Genomic DNA, 14,379 nt, shown 5'->3' with positions numbered 1-14,379 from the left:
GCAGCGGGGGGCGCCGCAATCGTGGGCTTCGCTTTAGGCCCAGGCAAGGGACCCCTAGCTCCCGGGACTGCCAGCTTCGACCGTGCCCAGCTCCCATCGCTGGCTCCACCCCTACTTCCTGCTATCACTGGCCAGGGCGGCAAAGGTGCCTGATTCTCCGATCATGGCTGGGGGGCAGGGCAAAGGGCCCCAGGGCCGCCTTTGCCCTGCCCCCCCAGCTCTTAGCTCCCCCCTGGGTTTCAGATCACTGTCAGTGGCAGGGGGCTTCTTCCTGCTTTCCCTTTCGCCTCCCTGCATTGTGCCTACATATGCAAATTAGCCGCCATCTTGTTGGCAGTTAACTGCCAATCTTAGTTGGCAGTTAATTTGCATATAGCCCTGATTAGCCAATGAAAAAGGTATCGCCGTACGCCAATTACCATTTTTCTCTTTTATTAGTGTAGATTATAATAGATTGCATAAAAAGTCAAAAGAATTAAGATTCTTTGCTTCAAATATTCTAGAAGAGAAACTCAAAATTTTACTGAGGTAATTTCAGACAGAAGTCAGTACCTAAAATCACTAACCTGTTTTTCATGCTCTTTCACTTCCCAATATAAATCTGATATCTTAGTTACACTTCCTTGGCAGTATTTAAACATGATAACTATATCACTTTGAGAGAATTTTATTGTGTATTATTTGCATGCTATAAAAATAAAACAAAAGGACCAAATGGGTAAGTGGAGATTATTATCAAAGTTCTAGCCTTGGTTTTGAGTATGAGCTTATTAGAGGTTATTTATAAAATAACTCTCTAAATAAATAAATGAAGGTTATGTATGAATCAAACATAAGCCTATGCACAAATCAGGATTTAGATTAAATGTCCATCTGAGTCCAAATTATTAAAAAGGCCACAAAAAAAGCCAGTTTAACTATTAAATAGGAGGTATAATACGAGACAGAAAGTTATACAAATTACAAAAGTTAGACTTAGAAAGCTCTAAAAGGCAGAGAGAAAATGGGCTGGAAAAAAAAATTTTTAATGAATTTCTTTTCTTTCTCTCTCTCTTTTTTTTATTTCAGAGAGTAAGGGAGAGGGAGAAAGAAATAGAAATATCAATGATGAGAATCATTGATTAGCTGCCTCCTACACGCCCCCTACTGGGGATTGAGCCCACAACCCAGGCAAGTCCCCTGACGGGAATCCAACCATGACCTCCTGGTTCATAAGTTGACTGAGCTACACTGGCTGGTCTGGGCTGAAATTTTTAAAATGAAAGTAGTAGTTCCAGCTCAATTACATGCCATTTGATAATGTGCATAAGTGTGGTCATTAAACTTTTACCACTGTCTAATTCACTGATAGAAAACTCATAATCACCTATCATTCTGAGAAACACTGATGTGGCCAATTATTCACATATTAGTGTCTTTCCTTTAATTTCCTCCTACACAATGCCTTAAGTTTTCTTAGCACAAATCTGAATTTTGTGTATTTCTAAGTGCCTTTCACCTAAAAATTTCAGAGCCACGCAAAAATTTTTTTTAAAGTACAAGAGGAAATATCATATATTAATATTTAATATGACCCTCATAAAAATGCCTAGGAAGCTTAATAAATTACATTTAATGACAACAGTAAAGAAGGAATTCCAGGTATACTTGACATTCATGACTTGTCCGTAAGAGAAAATGTCAGTTCTCTTCAATCAGGCCTCTGACCAAGAAACCCTCCTTTTATAATGTTGATATTGAAATGCATTTGTTATGTTTTTAAAGTAAGTATATTGCTCTAGCTGATTTGGCTCAGTGGACAGAGTGTCGGCCTGCAGACTAAAGGGTCCCTGGTTCGATTCCAGTCAAAGGTACATGCCCAGGTTGTGGGCTTGATCCCCAATAGGGGGCGTGCAGGAGGCAACTGATCAGTGAGTCTCTCTCATCATTCATGTTTCTATCTCTCTCTCTCCTTCTACCTTCCTCTCTGAAATAAATAAAAATATATTTTTTTGAAAAGATTAAAAAAAATTGCCCTAACTGGTTTGGCTCAGTGGAGAGAGCGTCGGCCTGCAGACTGAAAGGTCCCAGGTTCGATTCCAGTCAAGGGCATGTACCTTGGTTGCGGGAACATCCCCAGTAGGGTGTGTGCAGGAGGCAGCTGATCAATGTTTCTCTCTCATCGATGTTTCTAATTCTCTATCTCTCTCCCTTCCTCTCTATAAAAAATCAATAAAAAATACTTTTAAAAAATTAAAAAATATAAAGTAAGTAAATATATGCTTAGAGAAGTCCTAACAAATATAAGTCTCCAAGATAAAAAACTATGATTTTAGGGAATAATGGTTTAAAAAGAATGACTTTACATAGGGGATTATAAAGAGTAAGATTTCCTCAAGGACAATAAAGGCTGCAAATATAAATAAAATCAAAGGTGGGGAAGAAATCAGAATTTTAGGCAGTTACAGAGAAGCTGGCTGAGGGGAATATGTAATTACTATGCCTGATTAGCAATTATTTTATAATAAAAAATTCTATACAACCAAACATGTCTACTTATCATTAAAAAATGGATGTAAATATGTAAAATATTAGTGAATGTTCCAGGAACATACAACTCACATTACTAATAAGCAGGAGAAAAAGAGCTATCCCAATTTTTCTGCTTCAAAGGCTATTTACTTAAATATCCCATCTATCCACACTAATAAAAGACAAACATGTAAATTGACCACACCTTCGCTATGCCTTAAGCCACGCCCACAAGGAAATCAGAGAGACTATATGCAAAATAACCCAACCAAGATGGCGCTTGGCAGCCACGGAGCTGGAGCGAGCAGGAGGCTTGGTTGCCCCAATGATGGAGGACTCCAAGCTTCCTGTCTGCCGCAGCTGGCTCTGAGCTCCACTCAAAGCAACAAAGTTTCAATTATAGAAGATAAATAAACCCCAAATACCTGCTTTCAGCTGGCCGTGGCCACGGAGCTGGAGCGAGCAGGAGGCTTGCATTGCCCCTGGCGATGGAGGAAGCCAAGCTTACCTCCAGCCCACCCTGGCCCGCTCTGAGCTCCTCTCAAGGCTACAAAGTTGCAATTATAGAAGGTAAATTAATCCCAGAATAAAAAAAGAAAAAGAAAAAAAGGAGAGGCTGGGAGCTTCTGTCACTGAGGGGCTTGGCCAGCCTGAAAATGGCCCTCATCCAGACTGGCCAGGCACCCCAGTGGGGACCCCCCACCCTAAAGGGGGATGGCCAGCTTGAAAACAGCCATCAGCCCCTCACCCAGGCTGGCCAAACTTCCATGGGGTGATGGTCCCCACTGGGGGGGGGGGGGGGGCTTGACCAGCCTGCAAACAACCATCAGCCCCTCACCCAGGCTGGCCAGGCACCCCAGTGGGGACCTCCACCCTGAAGGGGGTGTGACCAGCTGCAAACGCCCATCAGCCCCTCACCCAGGCTGGCCAGGCACCCCAGCAGGACCCCCACCCTGATCCAGGACACCCTTCAGGGCAAACCAGCTGGCCCCCACCCATGCACCAGACCTCTATCCTACATAATAAAAGGGTAATATGCAAATTGGCCCTAACAGCAGAAAGACTGGGAATGACTGGTCACTATGACACACAATGACCACCAGGGGGCAGACGCTCAATGCAGGAGCTGCCCCCTGGTGGTCAGTGCGCTCCCACAGGGGGAGCTCTGCTCAGTCACAAGCCAGGCTGACGGCTGCCAGTACAGCGGTGGTGGTGGGAGCCTCTCCTGCCTCCTCAGCAGCGCTAAGGATGTCCGACTGCAGCTTAGGTCTGCTCCCCGCTGGCAAGTGGACATCCCCCGAGGGCTTCTGGGCTGCCAGAGGGATGTCTGCCAGCTTAGGCCTGATCCCCCCGGGGAGCGGGCCTAAGCCAGCAGGTGGTCATCCCCGAGGGGGCACAGGCTGGGCCTCTAATATACATATAAAAGCCTAAGCGACCATTATGACCGGGCAACCAGATGACCGGACGACCAGCTGGTATCTATGACGTGTAGTGACCACCAGGGGGCAGATGCTCAATGCTGTCCCCTGGTGGTCAGTGTGCTCCCATAGCCAACCTCCCATAGTCCCTCCCCACAGCTGGCCAGCCCGCATCAACCCGAGGGCCAGCTGGCCAACCTCCCGCAGTCCCTCCCCCCGGGCCGGCCGGCCCCCATCGGCCCTGATCGGGACTGGGCCAGATGGCCCCAATAGGCCCCAATCACCAGCCAGATCAAGGCATCCCACCCATGCATGAATTCGTGTACCAGGCCTGTAGTTCTCAAATAAGGCTTTTTTGTGGTCATATTCTGTTCGCCCTTCATAAAATTCACAAAGGAAATCAATGGCTCATCAGACATAACCTTGATTATGCCACATCTCTATTTGGTGATGCCAGCTGCAAGTCTGTTAACTTAAAGGTTAGGATAATTTGTAAATAATCCTATAGAATAAAAGCCTAATGCAAATTGGCCACTCGGGCAGTCATTCGACCGCTTGCTATTATGTGTGCTGACCACCAGGAGGCAGTGCAGAACATGGTGGGAGTTGGCAATGCAGCGCTAGTAGCAGGCGCTCAGGTGCTGGGTGCCTGCAAGGAGCCCAGCCCACACCCTTGCGGCCTCTTCCGGGTGAGCCGGGCGCAGCCGCTGGGACCACGGGGGCTGGTTGGGCTCCCTGTGGGTTCGCACAGGAACTAGTCTGCAAGGCTGGCCAGAAGACAGCGTGTTGCCCGCCTGGCTTCCATATGGTGCCGCTGGGCGGACCAGTGAGGCGTCCAGCCACACTCACTGCATCTCCACGTGGGGACTCAGGTACTGTGACTCAGGCGGAGAGGGGCACACAGGGACCCAGGTGCTACCCAGGGCCCAGAAGTCAACTGGCACCTGCCCTTCCATGCAAGATGCTTGAGCTTCGATCACCAGCCAGGCCTAGGGACCATACCTGTGGACCAGGCCTCTAGTATTAAAATATTTTTATTGCACTCCTAGAATTTATATATTAGTATGGCATTCTATATAATTCAGTTAAGAAAACTAAGATGATTAAAAACCCATTAAAATAGTTACCTGAATATATGAGTTAGAAACAAACAAAAACATCACAAACCTTCTTGAGAAGACACAATGGGTGGCATGTAATCAGGAATGTATTCTTTTCTTTCCTCTGCATCTTTACTTCCAGGTTGAGGAAACTGGAGTACATTGTTCTTACTTACAGGAAACGAAGGAATTTGATGTGGGAAAGTAACGGGTTCAATATTGTGAATATAGTCTTCTAGTTCATTAAGACTAACCCCCATAAGTTGGAAAGCTTCACCAACATCATCCAAAATTGGGTCTGTTCGGCCATCTGAAACAAAGTAAAAAAAGCAAAGCAAATTATTTTAAGAAAATCCCATGAATATTTAAAACATATTAAGACAAAAATATTAGCTAAATATGTATCAGAATCAAGTATGTTGCATATTCAAGACCTAGCTGTCAGAAAGAATGGAATAAATTTTAAATAGAACATAGTATTTAAATATTAGAGAGTTGCGTGACTGGTGTGGCTCAGTGGTTGAGCGTCAACCTATGAACCAGGAGGTCAGGTTCAATTCCCCGTCAGGGCACATGCCCAGGTTGTGGGCTCAATCCCCAGTGGGGGGCATGCAAGAAGTAGCCAGTCGAAGATTCTCTCACATCATTGATTATTTCTATCTCTCTCTTCCTTTCCCTTCTGCTCTCTGAAATCAATAAAAACATATTAAAATATATGTTAGAAAACTGATTCTCTTTTAAAATAATATCTTTATTGATTTTTTTAGAGTAAGGGAAGAAGGGAGAGGGAGAAAGATACATCGATGTGAAAGTGGAACATCAAACAGCTGCCTCCTGCATGCCCCTGACTGGGGATTGAGCCTGCAACCTGGGCATAGGCCCCAACTGAGAATCAAACCAGCAACCCTTTGGTTCACAGGACGATGCCCAAGCTACTGAGCCACACCAGCCAGGGCTAGAAAGCTGATTTTTAAAATCAATTTTAAATATGACCTGACAACCAACCAGAATACCACAGACAATTCATACTAACAATTAGTTGGTATGGAACAAAGTTTAGGGAACAGTGGCTGACACAAATTAAATGCCCAATAAATATTATTATTTTTTATTAGATAGCTAGAATGCTGTGCTGGCTTAAGTAAATGGCCCTTACATTTTCTCTATTATTCAATGATGCATCTCTTAGGGATGCATCTTAGTCATCCCTAAGACAATGACTATCACATAGTTGGCACTCAATAAATACTTGTGAAAAAAAGCTGTGGGACATTTACGCTATAAAATACTATGCAGCTATAAAAAAGAGTGATCTCTTACCCTTTGGGACAGCATGGATGGATCTGGAAAATATTTTGCTAAATGAAATAAGCCAAACTGAGAAAGACAAATATCACATAATCTCACTTATTTGTGGAATCTAATGATCAAAATGAATTGACCAACAAAATGAAACCCTAAGCATGGAGGCATGGAACAGACTGACATACCTCGATGTGGGGTTGGAGGGGACAATAAGAGATAAACCAAAGAACTTGGGGGAAAGAAGGGAGGAAATGGGAGATATCTATAATACTATCAACAATAACAAATATATTAAAAAATAAATACTTGTTGAATGAATTGTACTGCTGAATCAATTTTTTATTTATTTTTATTTATTTATTTTGGAGAAGAGGGGGAGAAAAAGAGGGAGAGAGATATTGATTTTTTGCTCTACTTATTCATGCATCATTGCTTGCTGAATCAATTCTTTAAATCCAAGGAAATTTAGAGAAAGAACTTAGATCATAAAGGTAATTTATATATAAAATTTTTCATGTAATTAAAAGACACCATGTATAAGAGATACAGATGAAAAGAATACAAGTTAGATATAGAGAGCTACTCTTTAGAAAAAGAGTTTCTTCTATGCCTACCCTTAGCAGAACATAAGGTCTCTCTACATCTTTCAAAGCTTCTATGAAAATTTCAATTCCTAAGTTCCAATACCCTAAGAATTTTGTTTTCTTACTGAAATCACCTATGATTACTTCAAACTTCTATGTCCAAAATTAAATCATGCTATAAAATGAAAAAGAATAATTAAAGTTTGTAAAAATTAGAAACATGCTTGCCCACACACATGAGGAAAACTCTAGAAGGACATCCAACTGTTAACAGTTTAAGGAGGTGAAACTTCCTTTGGGCCCTGGATTTCAGAATTTCTTCTATTCCTAAAATCACTATCTCAGTATAGTTTCAAGTTCTCCCAACTTGAGTATTTCTTGCACTTGACCGACAGCACAATATTCTTAAAATATCACTTTCAACGCAGTTCCCCTCCTTAAGAGTATGCAGTGATTTCTACAACACTTTAATTTCTTTGTCTTTTAAGTTCCTCCCTAATCTGATTTCATTCTGTTTAGCATTTTCTAAAATGCTTCAACTGGCTAAATATGTCAAGCAGGCCACCTCACTAGTACTTTTATCATGTTTAATTCCACTTGGGTATCTTAGTTTATGCTTTTCTCTAATCTGGCATGTTCTCTCTCCTACAGACAACCATACTTCATAGTTCAACTCAAATGTCATCTTTTCTGTGAAGTAGTCCTGCCCCAGAATCCACAGCCCACAACCACCTCTCCTTTACCTTATTCCTTTTGCATTTCTGCCTACAGCATGCTAATATTATAGTACTAGAGGCCCGGTGCACAAAAATTTGTGCACTCTGGGGGGAGGGGGGTCCCTCAGCCCAGTCTGTGCCCTCTCGCAGTCTGGGACCCCTTGGGAGATAAGGACCTGCTGGCTTAGGCCTGCTCCTGGGTGGCAGGGGGCAGGCCCAATCCCTAGGTGCAGCCCCTGGTCGGACTCAGAGCAGGGCCGATTGGGGAGGTGGGGCGCCGCCCCCTGTCATGCACAGAGCAGGGCGGATTGGGAGATTGCGATGCCACCCTCAGTCATGCTCAGGGTAGGGCTGATTGGGGGGTTGGGGCACCGCCCCCTGTCACATTCAAGGCAGGGTTGATGGGGAGGTTGTGGTGCCACCCCGTCATGCACAGAGCAGGGTCAATCAGGGGATTGGGGAGCTCCCCCCTGTCACGCACAGAGCAGGGTCAATCAGGGGGTTGGGGAGCTCCCCTCGTCACACACAGAGCAGGGCCCATCAGGGGTTTGGGGAGCTCCCCCCTGTCACGCACAGAGCAGGGCCCATCAGAGGGTTGGGGAGCTCCCCCCTGTCACTCCCAGAGTAGGGCCGATAGGGGAGTTGGCGCACCGCCCCCTGTCACACACAGAGCAGGGCGGATCAGGGGGTTGGGGCGCAGCCCTCTATCACCCACAGAGCAGGGCCGATCAGGGGGTTGGGGCGCCGCCACTGTCACACTCAGGGCAGGGCCGATGGGGAGGTTATGGCTCTACCCCGTCACATACAGAGCAGGGCCCGTGGGGTGAGGGGGTTGGGGCGCCGCACCCTGTCACACACAGAGCCGCAGGGTGATCAGGGGGTTTGGGCGCTGCCCCCTGTCACACTGATCCCTGTGCCGGGAGGCCTCTCAGCTATGCTGATCCCGGTGTTGGGAGGCATATTACCCTTTTACTATATAGAATAGAGGCCTGGTGCATGGGTGGGGGCTGGCTGGTTTGCCCTGAAGGGTGTCCTGGATCAGGGTGGGGGTCCCCACTGGGGTGCCTGGCCAGCCTGGATGAGGGGACGATGGCTGTTTGCAGCTGGTCACACACCCTTCAGGGTGGGGGTCCCCACTGGGGTGCCTGGCCAGTCTGGGTGAGGGGCGGGGGGTTTTTTCAGGCTGAGACTGAAGCTCCCAACTGCTCCTTTTTTTCTTTTTTTTTTTTGTTATTCTGAGCCAGCTTTAGCTCTGAGGCTCCAGCTCTTAGGCCTCCGCTCCTGAAAGCAGGTATCTTGTTTGTTCAGGTTCTACAATCGAAACTCTGTATCAACTCCCGGTCTGAGATCCCGGCTAGCTGAAAGCTGGTTTCTGGGGTTTTGTTTAGCTTCTATTTTTGTAACTATGTTTCAAACTGCCAGCTCAGAGGCCTGCAGAGGCAGGCGGGGAACGTTGGAGTCCTCCGTCACTGAAGCAAGCAAGCCTCATGTTAGTTTCAAGCTGCCTGGCTGCCGGCCGCCATCTTGGCTGGCAGTTAATTTGCATATCGCCCTGATTAGCCAATGGGAAGGGTAGCAGTCGTACGCCAATTACCATGTTTCTCTTTTATTAGTGTAGATTAGTGCCCTAGCTGGTATTGCTCAGCAGTTATAGAGTGTCGTCGGCCCACACACCAGAGGGTGGAGGGTTTGTTTCCCAGTCAAGGGCATGTACCTGGGTTTCGGGTTTGTTCTCCGGCCCTAGTCGGGGTGAATGCAGGAGGCAACCAGTAGATGTGTATGTGTCTCTCTCTCTCCCCTTCCTTCTCTCCGAAAAGCAAAGGAAAAAATATCCTGAGGTAAGGATTAACAAACAAAAAATTATAGTACTACCCTGCCTGGTTTGGCTCAGCGGATAGAGCATCGGCCTGCGGACCGTAGGGCCCCAGGTTCGATTCCGGTCAAGGGCACATGCCTGGGTTGTGGGCTCTGTCCAATGTCCGGGAGGCAGCCAATCAATGATTCCTTCTCATCACTGATGTTTCTATCTCACTCTTCCTCTCCCTTCCTCTCTGAAGTCAATAAAAATACATTTTAAAAAATTATTTAAAAAAATTATAGTACTAGTGCTAAGAGTCATTCTGAAATATTTAGCACCTGATTTCAGCTCATACATATTTTACACATAATACAACACATATAGCCCATTTATGCTCTGACAAATCATTGCCTTAGGGAAATATAAAAATGCATTATTTGTTGAATTAATAGTAACTTCTGATGCTTGCTTTAACTTGAGAGGATTTTTTTAAAAAGGAATAAATACCATCAGTTTGTTGTTGTTGACATTTTGACAGCCATGTACAAACCTATGGGCAGGGATTGTGCCTAAGTAATTTCATGTCTCCAAAATCTAGCATAGTGGTTAGTTCATAAGTGGTGCTCAGTAAATGTTCGTCAAAAAGACAAAAAGGATTTAAAGGAATCGAATATAAGATTGTATATTAGTAATTTGAGGTTACAGAATTCAAGGTTAAAGTAAGGATAGTAAAGAAAAAGAGAATCTAAAAAAAAGTCTGTAATGAATCAGTATACCAAAAATTGGCATTTTTAAAAATGTCACCAAACCACAATAGAGACTAATGAACCTGATAATTGCATTCCCACTGAAAGCAAGAAAATAAACTACAGAAATTGAGTAATTAGGAAAGGGGTTCACATTAATTCATAACAATAACACTTAGTGACTTTGGAATACCTGGTTACTTGGAGTGCCAGCACATATTCTGTTTCAATTGTATAAGGCAGCAAAAGTAACTATGTACTCAGGGGATAGTCTGATAACCTAAAGGTATAGTACATCTGTCTTTATTTAGGGAAACTGGTAGCAGAAACATAATCTGGACTATGCATAACCATAACAATATTCTCACGGATCATGAAATGGTGGGAGGGACGGAGGGGAGGAAAAGAAGCAAAAGCCAAGAAGCGTGCTGGTAGTGTACTTTCAAGATATCAATGAATGAGAACTATGGGCAGTTTCAAATTTAGATCAGAAGTATCAGTGAAATCAAACATTCAAAAAAATACACACTTTTAAAACTCAAAAAAGTGCAGTGATTACATAGCTATTGTGGTAGTGGGTTATCAGTGCATTCATTTATTCAACAAATAGCTCCTGGGGGGCCTAGCATGCGAGGTTACAGAATACAAACATTATAAATGTGCTTGCTGGAGAGGAGACAGGACAAGGTGAGAGAGAAACACACATGCTTACAAACCAAGGTGCTACATAACATAACAGAAACATGCACACAGACTCAGGAGAGAAGATAACATGAGTTTCCTAAAGCAGGTGTGATAAGTGAATCTCAACATACAAGTAGGGCTACTGGTGGGCCGGGGGTGAAGGACACGCTAGGAAACAGCATGCCCATAGGAATGGATAGATAACCATGTTTCAGAAGAGGCAGGTAAGGTAGCTCAGCAGGACTGCAAACAGGATGGCAGGGCAGCAGGAGGTAAGACAAATGCTCACAGAAGGCACTGCGCATTGTTGAAGAGTTTATGTTTTCAGCCTGTAAACAACTAAAACACTTTTAAGAATGACACGACCAGATGTGTGCTGTGGATCCATTATTTTGGCAGCACTACGGGAGCCGGAATGGAAATTGGGCCTAAGAAGTAAAGTGTGTCCACGGGTCTCAATGTCTCAGCCTAGGAGTCACTTTAAACAAAACACACTTTTCCTGCGAAACACTTCACCCAGTTCGCCAGTTTACTGCCTTAAAAAGCAAGGGCCTGAAATTTACATCAGGGCTCGCTCCCTCTCCAAACAAAACCATCGCATCAAGGAGATGACGAGGGGCAGCTTCTATGAAATGTCCCCCAAACGGTAAATACCTCCAGCTAAAGGCACTTAAAACGCCAAACGCCCTGTGTCTCGGGGGACCCGAGGAACCTTGGAAACTTGTCTCTACTCCCCCGACCACCCCTGGAGAGCCACGGGCGGAACAGATGCAGGAGGAAGTCAGGGGCGCGTGTTCATCCCAGGGAGAGTTCGCCCGAGCGACCCTGACCCCGCTGGCCTCGGGAAAGAGTCGGCGAAGACGCTGCGGGTGAACCGAGAGACACGGCGGGCGAGGCAGAGCCCCCAACGGAGCGAGAGGAGCTGTCAACGCGTCCGCGCCGGGAGCTGCGGCAGGGCCAGCCTCGTTCGGAGCGGCCGGCGGACGGAGCGCCTGTGACAACTAGTTGTAGTAGTTTGCAGGCGAGGCAGCGGGAGGACCCGAGGGGAAGGGGCTCTCGGACGCTCACGAGGTGGCTCTCCGCGGGCGAGACCGACGCGCCGTGCAGAGCAGAGGCGAGCGGGAGGGTGCGGAGCTGGGAGCCGACCCGGGGCTCCCGGCTGGAGGCGGGAAGTTAGCGGACGAGGACGAGGCACCGAAAGGATGACTAGAGTTTCCCAGGGACAGTGGAAGCGGAGGGGCGTCAGGGACCAAGAAGACGCCCGAACTCGGGTAGGGGGTGAAGGGCACCGACACCTCGGAGATGCGGGGAGAGCGATGGGGAGACCGGAGGTGTCACTCGTGACTGTCCTGAGGCAGCCCTCCCGCACCCAGCCCCGTACTCACAGAGCTCGGAGTACCGGTGGCAGCCCCGTCCCAACTGCTGCAGGTAGCGCTGCAGGACGTCCGTGAGGAGGTGGCAGGCGCTGAGTTGCACGGAGTCCCAGCCCAGCGCCTGGCAGATCTGCGCCACCGAGACCCTCAACAACGACCTGGAGTAACTCTCGCACATCCCGCTCCGTGGACTCCACCGCAGCACTTGCTGCCACTTCTCTCCACCGCCACCGCCTAACCTTAGCAGAGCCCCCGATTCATCCTCCAGGGCCCCTGCGGCGGGGAAAACGTTCCCCCCGACCCCTGGCGACCACCTCAAAGCCTCGGCAGCACGGAGCGCGCCAGCCTGAGAGCCGCCATTTTGGACTCGCTCCGCCTCCCGCTGGATGGTCGCCGGGGCGAGGCAGCACTAGCCGCACGCTGAGCGCACCGATGAGGAAGCTCCGCCCCGTTGGAGAGGAGCGATGCTATCGGTATCGATTCTCGAGACTGGAAAGCTGTAGGAAACGTCGTTGCCGAGCGCAGGTGGAAGAAGCGGCCGAAGAGGCAGGTGCTCGGGCCTTCCGGGTGGGGGGTGGATGCTCACTTGGAGCGGAAGGGAGAGGGGACCGTCAGTAGTTTAGGGGCAAAAATCAGGAATGAAGTGAAAATGCGAGTGTTAGAAGTGGGAAACCGAGTGGTTCGGAGTCAAGGGGCGGGATTTGGGGCGTGGGAACCTAAGTGCCCCCCCCCCCCCCCAAACGCGGATCTCATCCGTTTTGCCTCTGCTCAAAGAAAACAACCTGAGCGTTTTACCATTGTGTAGATTAAATCGCGCCCAAGCTGTTTGGCATGCCATTCCGAGCCCTTAACAAGTAGGGTGGGGACTAGGGTGAGACGAGTTAGGCACTGGCCTTGGTGCACAATTTATGAGGCCACAGAAATCTAATCAAGGTCAATAACAAGTACCTTAAATCAATGGAGCTGGCAGAGGGCATGGGGCACGTTTGCCTACACCAGAGCCTTCTCCCAGCCTCCGCCGAGTGTTACCAGATCTCTCCAATTTGCCAGAAATTGGGATTTTGTGATAGGGGACTCGATTTTTAAATATTGGGAATACATTTTTAAAATTTTAATTTGCAAGCAAACTAACCCCATGGTTAAGCCAGGTTGTAATGGCTCATTTACTCTGTTTCTTAAATATGCAGAATAAATGTGTGTGTGTGTGTGTGTGTGTGTGTTTTCCCTGCAAGCTTCTTTCTTTCCCCTTATTCTCTCCTCTGTATTGTCTCAGTTTCTCTATTCTTATACCTATCACAGTGCATTAAGTATTTGAGTTTATATGCCTCTCCCAATAAACTGTGAATTTCCTAGTGGCTTTACATTACCCCTATAGGGACTATTTCAGGACCTTCAACATAATATATTCTTTTTTTTTTTTTTAAGTCTTAAAAACCCAATAGCCCTAGACGGTTTGGCTAAATGGATAGAACGTGGGCCTGCGGACTGAAGGGTCCTGGGTTCGATTTCAGTCAAGGGCACATGCAGGGGTTTCAGGTCCAATCCCCAGTAAGGGGCGTGCAAGAGGCAGCCAATCAATGATTTGCTCTCATCACTGATGTTTCTCTCTCTCTCCCTCTCCTTTCCTCTCTGAAATCAATAAAAATGTTTTTTTAAAAAAACACTATATAACTGAAAATATGGTACTTCAACTAAATGACCATCTGTAGAGAAGGAGCAAGGTGCTAGGTGGCAGGGGCCTATAACATCTTTTTCATTGACTTTTCTGACCCCAAGATTATCAGGGACCTTTTGGATACTAAATGTATGGGCCACTTTAGTCTTCATCTTACTTGACCATTTCGTAATTATTTGATAATGTTGAACACTATCTTCATTTTGAAACGTTGGTACCTGGAATTTCACAATACACCCCCCTCTTGCTGTTCAGTCAGTTCTTCTGGAGCTTCCTTTTATAGCTCTACATTTGATTCCTCTTCATTTGCATGTGTGTGCTTTAACCCCTTAACATTATATTTTGGAAAATTTCAAACCTACAGAAAAACTATAAATAGGTATAAACTTGACCTACATTCATCAGTTGTTAACATTTTGCCATGTTTACTGTGTGCATACACATAACACATCCCCTTTTCCAGAACAAT

The 14,379-nt window shown here is 46.5% G+C and overlaps 1 protein-coding gene across 1 annotated transcript in view; it reads right to left on the bottom strand.

Annotated features, from left to right (window-relative positions):
- Positions 1–12,615, bottom strand: part of TAF3 (TATA-box binding protein associated factor 3) — a 187,526-nt gene extending 174,911 nt beyond the window's left edge. The window contains exons 1-2 of the mRNA XM_081091144.1: positions 12,248–12,615; positions 5,097–5,339 (exon numbers count right to left, since the gene is read on the bottom strand). Coding sequence (XP_080947270.1) covers positions 5,097–5,339; positions 12,248–12,413 — 409 coding nt within the window. The 5' untranslated portion in view covers positions 12,414–12,615. The remainder of the gene's footprint in view (positions 1–5,096; positions 5,340–12,247) is intronic.
- Between the last annotated feature and the right edge of the window lie 1,764 nt (positions 12,616–14,379).

This window comes from Myotis nattereri (genome assembly GCF_964212035.1).
Source record: "Myotis nattereri genome assembly, chromosome: 1".
NCBI classification, from domain to species: domain Eukaryota; kingdom Metazoa; phylum Chordata; class Mammalia; order Chiroptera; family Vespertilionidae; genus Myotis; species Myotis nattereri.
This window is presented reverse-complemented; position numbering and strand designations above follow the sequence as displayed.